Source organism: Lacerta agilis, chromosome 14 (genome assembly GCF_009819535.1).
Source record: "Lacerta agilis isolate rLacAgi1 chromosome 14, rLacAgi1.pri, whole genome shotgun sequence".
Classification (NCBI taxonomy): Eukaryota; Metazoa; Chordata; class Lepidosauria; order Squamata; family Lacertidae; genus Lacerta; species Lacerta agilis.
The window spans coordinates 24064587-24081016 of NC_046325.1; the positions used below are offsets into that span (position 1 = coordinate 24064587).

The window sequence follows — 16430 nt, forward strand, 5'->3', positions numbered from 1 at the left end:
TGGTGCATTGACAAAAAATAAAAAATAAACACTGATGGCTTTGCCAGCTGATTTAGCAGCATACCAGTAAAATCAGAAGTAGAGTCTGGCCATCACCAAGATTCTACTTGCAAGAGTGCCTCTTGAAAAACATGAGTATCTGTGAATGTATTGCTGCATGCCACCACAATCTCCAAGCAGTGCAAGATTTCAGCAGCAGTTCCTCCGCTCCACCCAGCTTTCCCTTCTCTGCAGCACTTTCTTCTTCCACTGCTGGCACTGGAGAAATCAATTTACAGCAGCTCTTCAGCTGCAGCGAGTTCACCCTTTTCCAAGGCATAGTCTTCTTCCTTCACTTCAGCTACTGACGGCATCTCTGTGCAGTCCAAGTCCCTGAGCTTCCCATCCACCTTCTGGATCCCTTTAGTCACTCTTTCCATCTGGGTGCCTTGCAGCGAGGCTCCTGGGTCACTTTTAAGCCCCTGTATAACTTTTAACACCTCACATGGCATCACACTTTTCTCTCCACAGCAGCTGAACCATTTTATCCCAATGTTGTCTTTGTAGCTGCATCACTCTCTTAAACTACTCGATGAGCGTTGTTATTCTTCTCTCCATTTCAACTTGGGCACATCTCACTCACAGGCCCTCCTCCAGGAAACACGAATCCAAACTTCTGACACCAGCGTTGCCTGTCACCCCACTCTCCAAGCAATGTAAGATTCAAGGGGTTCCAGGGGTTTGTGTTTCCTTTTGGAAATGAAGCACATTGGAGATGGTGGTGTATTTATGACTTATAGCATATTGAGACATGTATGCAACCTGAGCCTACAATGGAGGGATGTGCAGCATTAATACCCCAATAGGATCTTGTTTCTCCCATATCCGCTGCCTTGGATTGAAACAGACAACAAACATGAAGCTCTGTTTCTCTGCCTTTCTAGCTTGCTGATTTTGCCTCCAGCCTCTAGCTCACATAACAGCTAACTCTCAACTCTATCTGCAAATAGAGAGAGGGTGCCATCTCCCACTAAGCCCTTCCTTTGTTCTCCTTAGACTACACCTGGAGTCTGGTCTGGATATTTCCCAGAATTTAAAGACTTGATTATCACTTGCTGGATCTAGGGGTTAGAGAGGTCTGGCATCCTGCTTAACATTCCAAGCCTTGATTAAATTCTAATACTCATTGGATTCAGGGATTAGAGAGGTCTGGAACCCACAAACTCATACCAATACTATCATTCTTCCATGAGATCATCTGAAGAGAAAGAATGAGAGCATCACTGGTCAGAGCTTGACACTTCTCCCCTGGGTGTTTCTAAACAAGGGTGTGGGGGCTCAGGTCACATGTGCCCCCAGGCATTTGGTACTCTATCTTCAGTAATCTGCCAAGGACACCTTGCCCCAGCCAGGTTACACCTCTTATCAGCCTTAGGTGCTTTTGTATGGCTGGAATGTGTCCATGAACTGTGATATTTTACCTTGTGTACCTACTGCAGAGCTGCCTCTGATTTTAAAATTCATTCATGCTATGAGGAACACTTAGGGTCAGATTCAGACTATGCTCATTTGCATTTCCATTGTAATCAATGGGTCTTCAGTCATGGCTAATTTGTCCCATTAATTTCAATGGAACAAAGGGTGGGATATTGTAGTACTACTTTTGCCCTCTGTTTTGTATTCCTCATTGCTAATTTGCTTCCAATCACAGTAATTAAATCTCAGAGGTGTTGCTTTAGCACTTTTTTTCCACACAGGAAGTGAGTTAAAGTTAAAAATAGAGAATCACAGATACTATCCCATGGGTCGCTTACCTATAGTAACACTGTTGAGTACACTAAATATATTGGACTTGACTTTCTGCAAGCCACAATGAGGAAAATCAAATACGCTTCCCCAACTTAAATGGCAATGAAACGCAGCCAGTTCTTTGGTAATAGAAAAGAGAACATAAATGTGTTTCTGCTAATGGTTTGCCTCATTAAATGAGCCAATTAGTTAACATTTCAGCATATTTGTGTTACTTGGAAGATGAAATATATGTCTGGACCTAGCCCAGAACAAGTCCAAGGGGACAGCAAGTGCACATGACAAGATCAACAAGTTCAAATCTGTTCTTATAAATGAAGTTGAAGCCTTGTAGGTACAAATTACTATACAGAGGGTTGGAGTGAAGCAATACAAAAAGTTAGGAGATCTTGGGATCATCAAGCAGGAGGAAAAAGGCCAAGACAACAATGGTGAGTAAAGGGCAGTTACCGGTAAGTTCTGCTCAGACTTTGAGATCTTGAATTTTTTGTGATATTATTATTTTTATTAATAGAAGACCAGACAGAACTTTTATGGAGAAAAATTGGCAGAAGAATTCATATGCAAGCTGTACCATTAGTGAAAAACAAGATAAGGATTAAATAGGATTCTGTCCTGTGTCTCATTCTTCTGCATGTCTTAGAGGCTTTGTGCCATGTGAAGGCAGGTCTATTGCATCCTCAGGACATCCACAGACCATGCTTACCCACACATGCTTGTGTAATCAGCACAAAAATCAGCACAAAAAAGAACCATGAAGACACCACTCCTGATGCCATATAATGTGGTGTAGTAATGATAATGATAATGACAATGATAATAATTTATTTATACCCCTTCTTTTGGCTGGGTTTCCCCACCCAGTCTATAGTGTTAATACTTACTACTTGTTAATATTTACTACTAAGAGATTTGCCGTGCACACAAAGGGCTCAAATCAGTCTAATAGCATGTTTCCAATGTTTGCTAGTGTACTAACTACTAAGTATATTGAAATATCTCTCAACTTCTTGCAGTGTAACCTACAAAAGCTGCTGCTCCTTGTTAGAAGGGCATACCATGTATAAAATTATGTAAATAAAAATAACTGTAAATGGGGGGGGGGGTAGTTTTGTTATTTTAAAGCTACTCTTAATTTGCAGCTGTCATCCTAAGACCATTTACCTAGGGGTAGGTCCCATTAATTCACAAAGACTGACTTATTTTATAGCACTTATGATGTTGCCACTCTGGCCTCCTTTGGGAGGAAGGGTAAGATATAAATTTAATACACAAATAAAGACAATAAGAACTTGGAAGTGTTCAATCCTCTCATGCAAAATATAAAGAAAAAGCCTAGGTCAATGTCAATCTTATACTTAATGACCTAGAAGCAACCACCACTAAATTCAATAGCACTTATAGGTGGAGACCCAGCCAGATGGGCAGGGTACAAATAAATTATTATTATTATTATTATTATTATTATTATTATTATTATTATTATTTTAAAAAAGGAAAAGTGGAAGTTTGCTTCTTGTCCCTATTTGAAGATCAGGCAAATGGAGGCTCCCCACCCCCCGGTTATTATTGTAGATTGTTATGTGAAATGAGCAAAGAATGGAACTGATATATTAAATCCCTACTGTGTTGTGATAGATAGTGCCAAGAGTTTTCTCTGGCTCCGAATATGGCAGACACAGCAATCAGGGTACTAATGAAAGAATAATGTGTTAATAGCAACTGGAAATTATTGCCATTACTGTTTTTGCCCTGTTTCCACAAGGAGGAGGAAGGGAAGTGTCTTTGTGGAGCCTAGCTGAACTGTTCCCCTAACCATTTTCACACTTTCAGTCCTAGACATCAAGGATGGCATGGCCCAATCAGACTGCATTCAACGGCTTCATCCTTTTGGGGTTTTCTAACTTAGGCCAGCTCCAGGGTCTCCTCTTTGTTGTGTTTATGCTCATCTACATGTTGACACTAACGGGCAACTTCTTCATCATACTGTTGACAAGTATGGATCCCACCTTGTGTAGCCCAATGTACTTCTTCCTACAGAACCTATCCTTTGCTGAAGTTGGATTTGTATCAACTACCATCCCTAAAGTGCTTGTGGACCTTCTCTCGGAGCAAAAGACCATCTCCTTATTAGAGTGCCGGACACAGATGTTTTTCTTCTTCTTCTTTGGGACCACGGAGTGTTTCCTTTTGATAGCCATGGCATATGACCGTTTTGTTGCCATATGCAACCCTCTGCGGTACATGGTTATAATGAACAGGAAGTTCTGTCTGCTGGTGACAATGGCTACATGGTCTTCAGGATTCCCTGTTGGGACTGCACAGACTATGTGGCTGTTTAGTTTCCCATTCTGTGGGTCCAGAACTGTTTCTCATTTCCACTGTGACACTCCACCAATACTTCAGCTGGCTTGTGGAGATACTTCCAGATTTGAGCTCTTTTCCCTCATAGGCACTTTTATAATAATTATTTGTCCTTTCACACTGATTCTAATCTCCTACATCTATATTTTAGACACTATTTTGAAGATGCCTTCTGCTGAAGGGAGACATAAAGCCTTCTCCACTTGCTCTTCACACATCATTGTAGTGACTCTGTTTTATGGCACAGCCAGTCTCACTTATTTTCGACCTCGGTCCAACTATTCTCCAGAGACCAAACAGTTGCTTTCTCTCTCCTATGTTATCATCACACCCATGCTGAATCCCATCATCTACAGTTTGCGAAACAAGGAGGTGAAAAATGCCATCAGCAGGTTGCTCAGTAAGAGACTCTGTTGATGATAAGGGCAAAGGTGTTTTGATGTTAAGGAAGAAATCCAAGTGTCTGATTTGGCACCAGTGGTCCACATTCACTCCTGACAGATCTCTCCTTTGTCTAGCTTTGATGTTTCTGGCTGCTGAGAGTTGGTGGGTTATAAGCTCTTTATATTGTGAGTGAGCATTATTGTCTTGGAAACTATTCAAGAGGGCCAGTTCTGTGGTGGCTTCTAATACCTGTTTATTTATTTTGCATATTTCTTGTAGGACCGCTGTCCCAAAGGGTTGTATTTGCACATTCTTTGTAACCCATGAAAACCTTTAATAAAAATTATCCAACAAAAAGTGTCTGATTTGTTGAGTAGTAACAGAGAGTGCCTTGGGTTTGCACATCTTGTGTTGTGCCATTCATGGGGGCTATTGAGGAGCATTCCTGTAGGACAGGGATGGAGAGCCTTTGACCCTTTAGATGTTGCTGTTCCCATCATTTCTGAACATTACCCATGTGGGCTGGGACTGATGGGATTTGAAGTCCAACCATATCTAGAGATATATAGGTTCCTCTTGGTTGATTTTATTTCTGAATTAAAGGTTTCATGCAGGGGCGTCGCTAGGGGGGTGCGGTGGGGGCGGTACGCCCCCGGGCAACAGGGGCGACAAGCGGCGTGTGGGGGTGACAAGCGGCGCCCCTCCCGCCACTCCCCACGCAACGCCGGTCACCCTGGGAGCAGCAGCGCTGCACGGACCGGGTGCTCCCTCGGCCGTGCGCTGTTGCTCCCGGGGCGACGGAGCAAGCGGTGGCGCGTGGGGGTGACAAGCGGCAGCCCCTCCCGCCATTCCCAAGCGCTGCCGCTCCCTCCGTCACCCAAGGAGCAACAGCGCACGGCCGAGCGAGCACCCCGTCCGTGCAGCGCTGCTGCTCCCGAGGTGACCGGCAGCATAGGGAGTGGCAGGAGGGGCCGTCGCTTGTCACCCCCACGCACCGCCACTTGCTCCGTCCCCCGGGAGCAGCAGTGCACGGTGTGTGTGGTGCTGCTGCTCCTGGGGCAACGGAGCGAACGGCGGCACGTGGGGGTGACAAGCGGCAGCCCCTCCCACCATTCCCACGCGCTGCCGCTCCCTCCGTCACCCTGGAAGCGGCAGCGCACGGCCCGACGACGGAGTGCACCTGCATGACATTTCGCACAGGCGCACTCTGTCGTCGGACCGCCGCTTCCACAGCCTCCTTTTGAGCCGCAGAGCTTAAAAGCGAGCTCTTCGGCTTAAAAGAGGGCTGCAGAAGCGGCGGCGGCACTCCCGGAAACGCCCTGGGGGCGGAGCGTCATGATGCCACAATGTGATGTCACGACGCCCCGCCCGTTTCCTTTGCCGCCCCGGGTACCGCGGAGCCTTACTCCGCCACTGGTTTCATGAAATAGAAAGGATTTACAACCTTTTCAGCCAGGCAGAAATGTTTATGTGTTTCCAACCTCTTCAGGGGAAAGTTCCTAAATGTTGGGGTTTTGAGACTGTGGAAGAAGATGAATAATGAACTGAAGTTATTCTGGTGTGTGGACATTTTGCCCCTAAAATTGAAAAGTGAAAGGTAATAGCTGGGCATATCTGATTTTCATGAAAGTGTTGCCATTCCTAGGTGTTACTGTTGTTGAGTGGTTTTGAGAATATAAGAGCATCTGAACCTTGATCTTGTTGACCTATTGTTGAAATAGATTAAATGATATTTGATTTTCGGTTTAATCCCAACAAATGGATTTTGCAGCAGAATTCTGAATAAATAAAGTCATGGAAATAATAAAGGCTTAGACCCAGTATTGGACACTTGATAAAGTTACTGAAATCAATTGGTTTCAATAGGTCTTCTTTGTGTATTACATAGTTCAGGGGTGAAAAATCTTTTCCAGGCCAAGGACTGCATTGACCCATGGCAACTCATGGCACACATCAATGTGGATGTGCCTCAAGTGTAAAAGTGGGTGTGGTTAAATCTTAAAAGTGGGTGTGGCCATTTTTTATTTTTATTTTTAAAAGGACATATTTGGTCACAAAAATCTCTTGACATCACAGTGTCAGAGGAGGCAGCTCATATGAGTGACAGGTAAAAGCATTGTCACCCCCTCATTTTTTTAACCTGCATTCTATTACAGCTTACTAATTTAATCAATGACATTGTAAAAAGCCAGAGAGATGTGCAACAACTCACCTATCATAAAAAGCTTGGTGAGAATCAGTAGCTCACCCGACTGAGCTGAGTTGCTGCTGCATGGTGGGATGGAGAGGAAGAGGCACAAGGTTGACCTGATCAAATGCATCAGGTGCTCCTGCTGGTGAATTTGTACCATGATGGCTTTCCATCCTGTAATTTAGCCACAACTCATCCAGAGGGAGGTCAGATGATCAGTGCAGCCCCACTATGCCATTCACTTCTAGTGAAACTAAGTGGACTTTTCCATCTGTCAAAAGAAGAAAATATAGAAAGCCACCCATGGCTTCTGAGGGAAAGTTTTTGAAAGCCTAAGCATCACCATAAATTAAGAAAAAAAAATGTGTCTGGACAGCACAGATCTCTGTCATTCAGGGACTTCAATCATATTTCAATCCTTATTCAATCAATCATGTTTCCTAATATGGTTTAAAAGTATACATGCTGACATGTGTCTGTGGAACCTAAAGAATGCACCTGGATGTATAATCAATCACATACTGTCTTATTTATCATAAAATTGCTTTCATGCAGCCATGTCATAAAGTGAGATATTTTCCACACAAGTTGTATCACAAGGGATGTGCCAGAATTTCTCAGAAAATATACCAAGAAATTCTATGAGATTTCACTTTTTTTCGTCAACGTCTAAACTGTTGGAGAAGGCCAGCCACCCTTTCACACACACCGTGGATATAATTTTAGCAGAATAGCCCTTTCAATTTCTCGTCTCATTCAAAGGATAAGAAATTTTGAGTGCAATTATGTATGCAAACCAATATATTTGGTTCTGTTGACAAAAGCAGCAAGCTTGGCCCCTACCAGTCCTTTTCCCTCAGCCCATCCCTACCTTCACCTAGAAATATGAACTACAGTAACTAATGGGGTTTATTCAACATTAAATGAGCCAACATTCCTCTGAAAAGAATTGGTCCCACCTAAATTTTTGGAGAATTGTACTTCTCCAAAGAGACTATTTAGCAAAATCCCCCGCATTTTATTGCCCACAAAAAACATGGAGGGTTATGTACAGTGTGTGTGTTCTACCTATCACTTGAACTCCTGCATAACCAATTCTTAAACATTGTCTGAAGACAGTTTTGCAGCTATCAGGGATGTTTGTTGTAATCTCAGCACCTCACTGTACCATGCTTGGGTTACATTGTGGGTTTAACTGATCACCTATTGGCTAAGTAGATTGGGGGCAGCTGTTTGCTATGTTGCAGGGGCTGGGAATCTTTTTCCACCTGAGGGCCACTTTCTCTTCTGGGAAACTTTCTGAGGACCACATGGGCAGGGACAGAGGGAAAAATGAAATCAGCAACAATGTAAATTTAAAAATGTGTATAGTGGAGATTTTTGCCCAGATTTGAAGTAGAGATAGTCACCAGATGGCTCCTGCACTATATCCTTCAGAATGATGTGAATATTCCTGATCCTGGTATGTTAAGATTAAATAAAATGGATTTAGTTAGTCCAGTGATAGGTGTCTCATCTTACTTTGCACATCTTTCTGGAACATGTTAATTTAAAGATTAGCACAGTATTGTAGTGAGGACCTGTTAATGTTTAACCAGAACTAAATCTCACTGGTTTTAATAAGGCTTACTTCTTAGTCTGTTTGTAGAAGTTTGCATTCACAGAGTCTCTTCTTCTAGAGATGTCTTAAGGAGAACCTTGATATTATGCATTTTTGAAAGATTTAATCATTTTGCTTATAATTGGCTTGCTTTGGTTTGCTTCACTTACTAATTCACACAGAAATTCCTCAAGAATAATATCTACCACATTTTCAGATATGGCAGGACAGTGACAATTTCCCCAACTGTTTAAAAAAGCATTTATATACCACCTAATTATTCATGTTTCTAAGAGGTGTACATGAAATTGCAATAAATGACACACATCTAAATAAAAAGTGGTTTAGACAATGAAGTAGGAATACCGGTACTTAATGAAGCCTCCAGGGTTCCAGAGTCTCCACTTCCTACACCCGCAAACCTCCTGTGATTAAAGACTACCCAGATAAGTACATTTGCTGCTCTTCTTTGCAATCAGAAGTATTTTAGTGCAAGGTGTGATCTGCTGATGTTCACCTTACATAATTGTCATCAGTTCCAGAGCAGGGATGGGTGGATATGTCAGCTTTGTTTTGCTGGAGAACTGCATTACAAAATTCACAAAAGTGTGAATTTCAAAGAATGGCTGTGGTTTTGTTTACATATTGTTTGTGTGAATTAGGTAAGTTCACTTTTAAATGGGTATTGGATTCAATTTCTTCCCCATCCTTATTCAGGAGTACTAGGTTTTTTCTTGTTTTTTGCTTTTTTGCAATTCTACAAAATGAGGATATTTCTCACAACTTATCAAAAGAAATGTTAGTTAGCCTAATGAAGAAAGCACAGGATCACATCATGCAAGGATAGAGAACTGACCCCCCGCCCCCCGATGATGTTGGACTACAACTCACATCATCCATCAGCATCTGTCTGGAATTTTGGGATATTTCAAAACATATGTAGATTGCCATTTTTAGTGCCATGTGGAACAAGTAATTTATTCTGGAGACTCAAAACAGTTCTTGTTGTTAGAAGAGTTAAATTTAGAACATTGGTTTGAGCATTTATGAAAAAGGAATCTTTGACATGCATTTCAAGGAGTTTAATATTGAAATATTTTAATAATAAACTTATATAAGCTATACTTCTTTGTCCAATGACAGCCTCATAATGTCAAGTTTTCATTTATTTTTTTCTTCCTCCACTCCTTTCCTTTATAGATGTTATTTTCTATTCTACAAAGCAAAAATGATGGCTCCAAATGAAGACTGGATGACCAGTGAGGAATGCAGCTTACTGCAAAAGCATATTGGATTTTTCACTTTCCCATAATCTGCACCATGTCATGGTTTCCTAACATTATCACCATGATTTGTGATGCATCTTAAGATCAACCTGAGATGCTGTTGTCACAACCAGAAGCATTCCTTTTTGAAAAGCATTCCAAAACATAGTGTATTAAGGCATAGCAATTTTAAAGGTTTGTGCAGTATATTGTTCCTATCACAATTCCTTTGGGTCTGGTTAGCATTACAGAAACAACATAATTGGGGGAGGGGGAATGACCATCCCCTTTGCTTGACTTCTTAGTAAATAAAAAAATGGCATGGAGAAACAGTAGTGATGTCACTGAGTTTATTTTGTTGGGGTTTTCTGATCTTCTTCAGCTGCAGCTTCTGCTTTTTCTGGTATTTGCGATTATGTATATTGTAACCTTATTGGGAAATATCACCATCATTTTGCTCACAATTACGGATCCAGCCCTTCAAAACCCCATGTATTTCTTTCTCAGGAATTTGTCTTTCTTGGAGATCTGCTTCACTCTAGTTATAGTCCCTCAAATGTTGGTGAACCTCCTTTCAGAGAACAAAACCATTTCCTTCCCTGGGTGTGTCATGCAAATGTATTTCTTTTTCTTCTTTGGAAGTTCTGAGTGTTTTCTCCTGGCTTCGATGGCTTATGACCGCTATATAGCCATATGCCGCCCTTTGCACTATACAGTAATTATGAAAAAGAGGTTTTGTATCCATCTGGCCCTGTTCTCTTGGTGCTCAGGAATTCCAGTGGGGACAGTTCAGACAACATGGCTATTTAGTTTCCCATTCTGTGGTCCCAATAAGGTCAATCACTTTTTTTGTGACAGCCCACCGGTGTTAAAACTAGTCTGTGCAGACACTTATCTGTTTGAGCTGTATGCTGTCACAGGGACTATTGTAATTGTACTATCCCCATTTATCCTAATCTTGGTCTCCTATGTTTATATCATCACTACGATCTTACGAATGCCATCAGCCGAAGGCAGACACAAAGCCTTTTCCACTTGCTCCTCACATCTTGTTGTGGCGACTTTGTTCTACGGTACAGCTGGGTTAACTTATTTCCGACCCAAATCCAGTTATTCTCCAAACACCCAAAAGCTGTTGTCCTTATCATACACAGTTGTCACTCCCATGCTTAATCCCATCATCTACAGTTTGAGAAACAAGGAAGTGAAAGAAGCCATGAAAAGACTTTTGAGTAGAAAAACACTGCAATTGTAGCTGTAATCGCATGAAAGACTGGAAGGGTTCCAGGGATGTAGTTCAGTAGTGGTGTATCTGTTTTGCATGCAGAAGGACACAGGTTGAGTCTCCAACAGTGACAAAAAGGGCTAAGAGAAAATCAGTGTCTGAAATCTTGGAGATCCACTCATAGACAATGTAGACAATATTGAACTAGATGAACTAGTGGTTTGACTGCATATGGCAACTTCCTATGTTCCTCACTCACCTGCACCTACCCTACAAAGGTAACAGACTGAAGTATCCCTTCATCATTTCTTGTTGTTGCATTTTAACTTATCTCCCTGTTTTGAAAATATATTTTGAGAATTAGATATAAAGTTATAAGTGACCCCCTCTGTTGCTCTGTGATTGAGGATCTTGATAGAAAATGCTGTATTCGTAGAAACAGATAAATGTTAGGGCTGGATCCACTCAGTTCCTTAGCCTGCCATAAAGTCAATGCTATGCTGACATTGTTTAGCTCCAGTTCTCATCAGCACCAGCCAACATGGTCAAAGGACATGAAGGATGAGAGCTGCAGTCCAGCATCTGGAGACAAGCCCTGCACAGCTATTGTGAATGCAGCTCTCCACTCACTGGAGGACTGTCAACAGGGAAGGAGGGATCAGGATGCACAGGGAAGGAATTGGGGACAATGTGAAAAATGAATGGACCAAGCACTTCTTGGTGGTTGTTAAAAATATTTTGTGCCAGTGCTTGTCAGTGCTGCAAATAAGAACATGTATGTGTTAGGTTGGTTGGTTTATGTATTTCCTATATATGAACTTCAGTGTTTGATTTTTTAAAAATTGTCTCAAGGTGTTGGATCCAAAGATTCTTGTCCTCCTTTGAAACACACTTCTTCCAGTGGAATGATCTTCCTTGGAAGAAGCTCCTTCTGTTGGAGAAAAGCAGCCTTTCAATGCAACCCATTATGGGTTGCTATCACAATGAAGTGACAGTTTCCTATAAAACTGATAATTTATACAGCATACTATGCCATGCTAAGAACATAAAATCATAGAGTTGGGGAGTTGGAAGGGACCTCAAGGGTCATCTAGGCCAACTACCTGCAATGCAGGAACATTTTGCCCAACATGGGTCTCACGTTGCTTCCACCATGTGATCTGAGCCTGCATCTTGGGTACTATTGGGGGGTGGTGGGAATACAGCCCCCTAGTACTGATGACAAAATGCACAGCTGATGAGGACAGAAACCTATATCAGAATTAAAATTAATCTAGACTGTTAATCTATTGTGGATAGGGGAAACAGCATATTACTTTAAACATGTTCTATTCCACCCACAAAATGTCAGTAGGGAAAACATCCCTGTTAACATAATTGTATCTGTGTTTTCTGAAAAGTAAACATTGGTTTAATCAGATATTGCACAATTAGCATTAACTACTCTAGGGAAAATGAAGAGGGGACAATCTAATCCCAGGTGTCACTGAAGGAAATTCATATAACCAAACCTGGTCACCAAAGCACAAATCTTTCACAATCTGGGTGGCTCCTAAACTCCTAAAATTCTACAGGTAGGCAAATAATTTATTCCTTTTTACTTAGCAAACCTTTGTCATGTAGCTGCTTTAATCAACAGGACATTTATGAGTTCAACCTCAATGTATTCACATACATGTCTGGGTTTTTTTAATTACCTATTCCAATTTAGGAATAAGAACAAAAGAAGAAACTTGCTGGATCAGGCCAATCTAGTCTACCATCCCATTTTGACTGTGGGCATACTGTGATTCTTCACTTTGATTTATATGATATAGCACCAATTTAGAATCAGCAAAGCTTCCTTTCCATTTCATAATGTATTCTGTCCACTTGCATTAGCCTACATTCTACATCATTCTACACGATGAATGGAGAATTCACATAATTTTAGAGTAAACTTCCATAATTTTAGTCCACCTCCAGCCCTTGTCAAGTACAGCACTTTTGCACTTTCAGCATCCCAGTTAAATAGCATATCATCCTCTGGTTAACTGCTTCCAGTGAAGGAGAGTTCACCATCTCCAAAAGTAGTGATGTGTACCCTTCTGAACTTTTCCTATGCCCCCCCCAGTAGATAATACCATCAGTAAAGTTGGCAAAACTTGATATAAAATATATACTCAATAAACTATCATGACCCTGGTGCTAGTCTAACTCTTAAACATATCCTAAAAGGTATGTGTAGAAATTTCTGACCTCTTAATATTAAAGATTAGCACACTAATCTGGTGTTATCGGCAAACTTTAATTATCACCTCCTGTAAGAAACAATCAGGTTACACACACACACACACACACACACACACAATCTTCCTCCAAAAGTAAAGTCATGATTCAGAAAACAAACAAGATAAATGGTCTTTTCTTACTAAGTTTATGGACAAGGTAAACAAAATAGAGGAACTTGTAAGAAATGAACAATGGAACAAAAGATTAGCCAAAGACCCCTCCCATTTCCTCAGTGTTTTTTTCCAAGAAAATAGGTGCCAGAACTGACCATGAAGTTGTTATAGTAAGTTGCTGGGTGACACAGGTCAGTCCTGAACAGATACCGGTGCCCCTAGTTCTGGTGCAAGTCAAATAAATGTGTCCCCACACCCCTCATTCTCTTATATTCAGGTGGATGGCTAGGACAGCTCAGAATAGTAGAGGCCTGGCTGGGAAGCTTAAAGCCCACCACCACTACACGGGAGACAGATTGAAGAAAAGGCAATACAAATTGGCACTGCCCCATAGCTTCACCAATCACAGCTAGGAACAGCTAGCAGCTAGGTGGAGTCATAGATGTAAAATAAGTGTCAACTCACATACACTGGACAGCTTGAGGAGGAGCCTGCAAAGAACTGTGTGAGCCTACAAAGAACTGTGTGACTAGCTCTGTGCACTCAAGGGGGCTTTGAATTACTATGTGTTGACCAGTGCTCCCACTTTACTGCTCACCATGGCAGCCAGGTTGAAATTGGGAGAATTCCCATGCAGTTTATGATATGGTATTAAAGTCTGGAGGGAAGAGATACTGTATTTCACCGCATAACCATTACATTTTTATGTTAATTTTTCTTTCCAAAAAGGGTGGTGTGGTGATTATGCAAGAAAAAAAGTGGGAGTGGGGAGAGTGTTTGTGTGGTGCTGCATTTGGGGATCCCTGGGAGGAGACAGATTTGCAGTAAGAAACCCTACATGCCCTGCTCTGTGAGCCCCACATGGAGGAGCAAAGGCCCTCTGCACTGTCCCTGCCTCAGGCATGCACCCCTCTGCTGCTTGCTTCCTGGTGCAGGCAGTTACTGGGTGCTGGGCAAATCTGCGGGTCCCCGCTGCACGCTTCCAGGCAGGACCTCGCCACCACCCCAACCCTGTCAAATTTCTCATCCATTGCTGGGTCTTGGGCTGGGCCTCTTCAGCTGCCACCTCTGTCTTCACTCTCTGTGTGGGGCTGCCTCATCCTCCACGGACTGAGGGATGGCTCAGCCAACAGGCAAGGCCTACAGGCAGGCGTGGGCCCACAGCAGAACAGGAACAGCCTGGTAAAGAACTGCACCAAGAGCCATTTCATTTATAAAAGCAGAGAAATGCTGTTGAAAGTAAACTACAGCTTCAGAGCAAAACGCAACATCCCACTAGCAAGGGATTTTCATTCTTTGGAAGGGTATTTTCACTCCTGCGACGATTATGCGGTGAATCCTTTGGGACAGATTTTAGGGGCCCCCAAAAGGGTTATAACTATTTTGCAGTGGCAATGATTATTTGGTGAAATACAGGTAGATCATTCTTGAGAGAAATCTAAACTGATTGTTTGCAGAGGTCTTGTTTGAAATTACATTTGCAAATTAGTAAGTGGAGCATTTCAGTCATAGAGTCAAAAGGTATGGACTATCTTCCAACCAATTCTAAATGTAATGGTTATGTTTCAAATTGATTTTTCCCAGCCACAGTTAAACATGTAACATATTCCATCAAACAGTTTATCAATGAGGGAGTGAACAGCTCTCCTACGCATGCTATAGTATTTTATTTTATGTGAAGTTGCTACAAGAAATTGTTGTGTGGTGCAGGGTGTTGGAGAGGGAGAAAAGCATTGAGAACAAAATTAGCACATTAAAGAATAAGACACTGATTAACAAAGTGATGGACAATTAGACAGAGTAAGTCAACCTTTAAAGACTGATGACAATACATTTCCCCTTATCCTGCCTTAAACTGCCCATATTTGACCTCTCCATCCTTTATTGCTTTCTATATCATCTACTAACAGAAAGGAACAAGTTCAATGGCTGCAGAGTGGTAGAGAGACAATACAATCTATTTAGAAAATAGCTTATAGAAGAAGGAACACCCTGACAGCTTTATCTGAAAGTGTTCAAGATATGATGACACAGACTGAGGAAAAGTTAATTACCCAAGACAATTGGACCAGTGTTACAGAATTCATCCTTATTGGCTTTTCCAATCACCCTGAGCTTCAGGTACCTCTTTTCATCCTCTTCCTTATCATCTATGGAATAACTTTGTCAGGAAATGTCCTCATTGTTCTTGTCACAACCTTGGACCTTTCACTTCAAAGCCCCATGTATTTCTTTCTCCGGAACCTTTCTTTCTTGGAGATCTGCTTCAATTTGGTCATTGTCCCAAAGATGCTGGTCAATTTCTTGATAGAGAACAAGACCATTTCCTATGCTGGCTGTGCCACACAAATGTATTTCTTCTTCTTCTTTGGTGCAGCTGAGTGCTGTCTTCTTGCTGCCATGGCATATGACCGTTACGTTGCCATCTGCAATCCCTTACGTTATCCAGACATTATGAACAGAAGGACCTGCTTCCAGTTAGCTGCTGCATCATGGTTCTCAGGCTTCCCTGTCTCTACTGTACAGACCACATGGATATTCAGTTTGCCATTTTGTGGACCTAATAAAGTCAATCATTTCTTCTGCGACAGTCCCCCTGTGTTAGAGTTGGCTTGTGCTGATACTTACATGTTTGAAATTGAAGCTCTCACGGCCACTGTGCTCTTCATCATGTTTCCCTTCCTCTTGATTCTCCTCACATATGTTCGCATCATCACCACTATCCTGAGCATGCCTTCAGCAGAGGGACGACATAAAGCCTTCTCTACATGTTCATCTCATCTCGTAGTGGTTACTTTGTTTTACGGTACAGCTACATCTACCTATTTCCGGCCCAAATCCAGTTACTCACCAGATACAAAGAAGATCCTCTCCCTCTCCTACACAGTCATCACACCCATGTTAAATCCAATCATCTATAGCCTGAGAAACAAAGAGGTAAAAGGTGCATTGAAAAGGACATTGTGCAGGAGAATATTTGCCCAGAACACAATATTATTTGTTGGTCATTAACATAGATCTGGCATCTGCATGACTTGATGATCATGATATAAAATGGTGATTTGGATGTAAGGGTGGGCTTTCTTTTATCAGCTTTATATCTTATATAAATTTATGTTATAATTATTTTCAAAAAGTATCTTCAATTTTTAGGAAAATATATATCCAACCACTTGAAAGGTACAGTGGTACCTCTGGTTACATACTTAATTCGTTCCGGAGGTCCGTT

The 16430-nt window shown here is 41.7% G+C and overlaps 3 protein-coding genes across 3 annotated transcripts; all 3 read left to right on the plus strand.

Annotated features, from left to right (window-relative positions):
• Positions 1 to 3636: 3636 nt before the first annotated feature.
• On the plus strand, positions 3637 to 4569 carry LOC117058570 (olfactory receptor 10A2-like). Its single transcript, XM_033169808.1, has one exon. It carries the CDS (start codon positions 3637 to 3639, stop codon positions 4567 to 4569), a length of 933 nt encoding a protein of 310 aa, XP_033025699.1.
• A 5339-nt stretch (positions 4570 to 9908) lies between these two features.
• On the plus strand, positions 9909 to 11270 carry LOC117058571 (olfactory receptor 10A4-like). Its single transcript, XM_033169809.1, has 2 exons — positions 9909 to 10824; positions 11236 to 11270. Exons 1-2 carry the CDS (start codon positions 9909 to 9911, stop codon positions 11268 to 11270), a joined length of 951 nt encoding a protein of 316 aa, XP_033025700.1.
• A 3048-nt stretch (positions 11271 to 14318) lies between these two features.
• On the plus strand, positions 14319 to 16213 carry LOC117057883 (olfactory receptor 10A4-like). The gene is made up of 2 exons (XM_033168723.1): positions 14319 to 14383; positions 15214 to 16213. The coding sequence occupies exons 1-2, from the start codon at positions 14319 to 14321 to the stop codon at positions 16211 to 16213; spliced, it is 1065 nt and encodes a 354-aa protein (XP_033024614.1).
• Positions 16214 to 16430: the final 217 nt, after the last annotated feature.

Excerpts from the sequence above, each read along its gene's own strand:
- LOC117058571 (XM_033169809.1), top strand. The coding sequence starts at position 9,909 with ATGGCATGGAGAAACAGTAGTGATGTCACTGAGTTTATTTTGTTGGGG. Across the intron at positions 10,825-11,235 it reads AGCCATGAAAAGACTTTTGA|AAAATGCTGTATTCGTAGAA; the intron begins GTAGAAAAACAC and ends GGATCTTGATAG.
- LOC117057883 (XM_033168723.1), top strand. The coding sequence starts at position 14,319 with ATGGCTCAGCCAACAGGCAAGGCCTACAGGCAGGCGTGGGCCCACAGC. Across the intron at positions 14,384-15,213 it reads AGCAGAACAGGAACAGCCTG|TGTTCAAGATATGATGACAC; the intron begins GTAAAGAACTGC and ends TTTATCTGAAAG.
- LOC117058570 (XM_033169808.1), top strand. The coding sequence starts at position 3,637 with ATGGCATGGCCCAATCAGACTGCATTCAACGGCTTCATCCTTTTGGGG.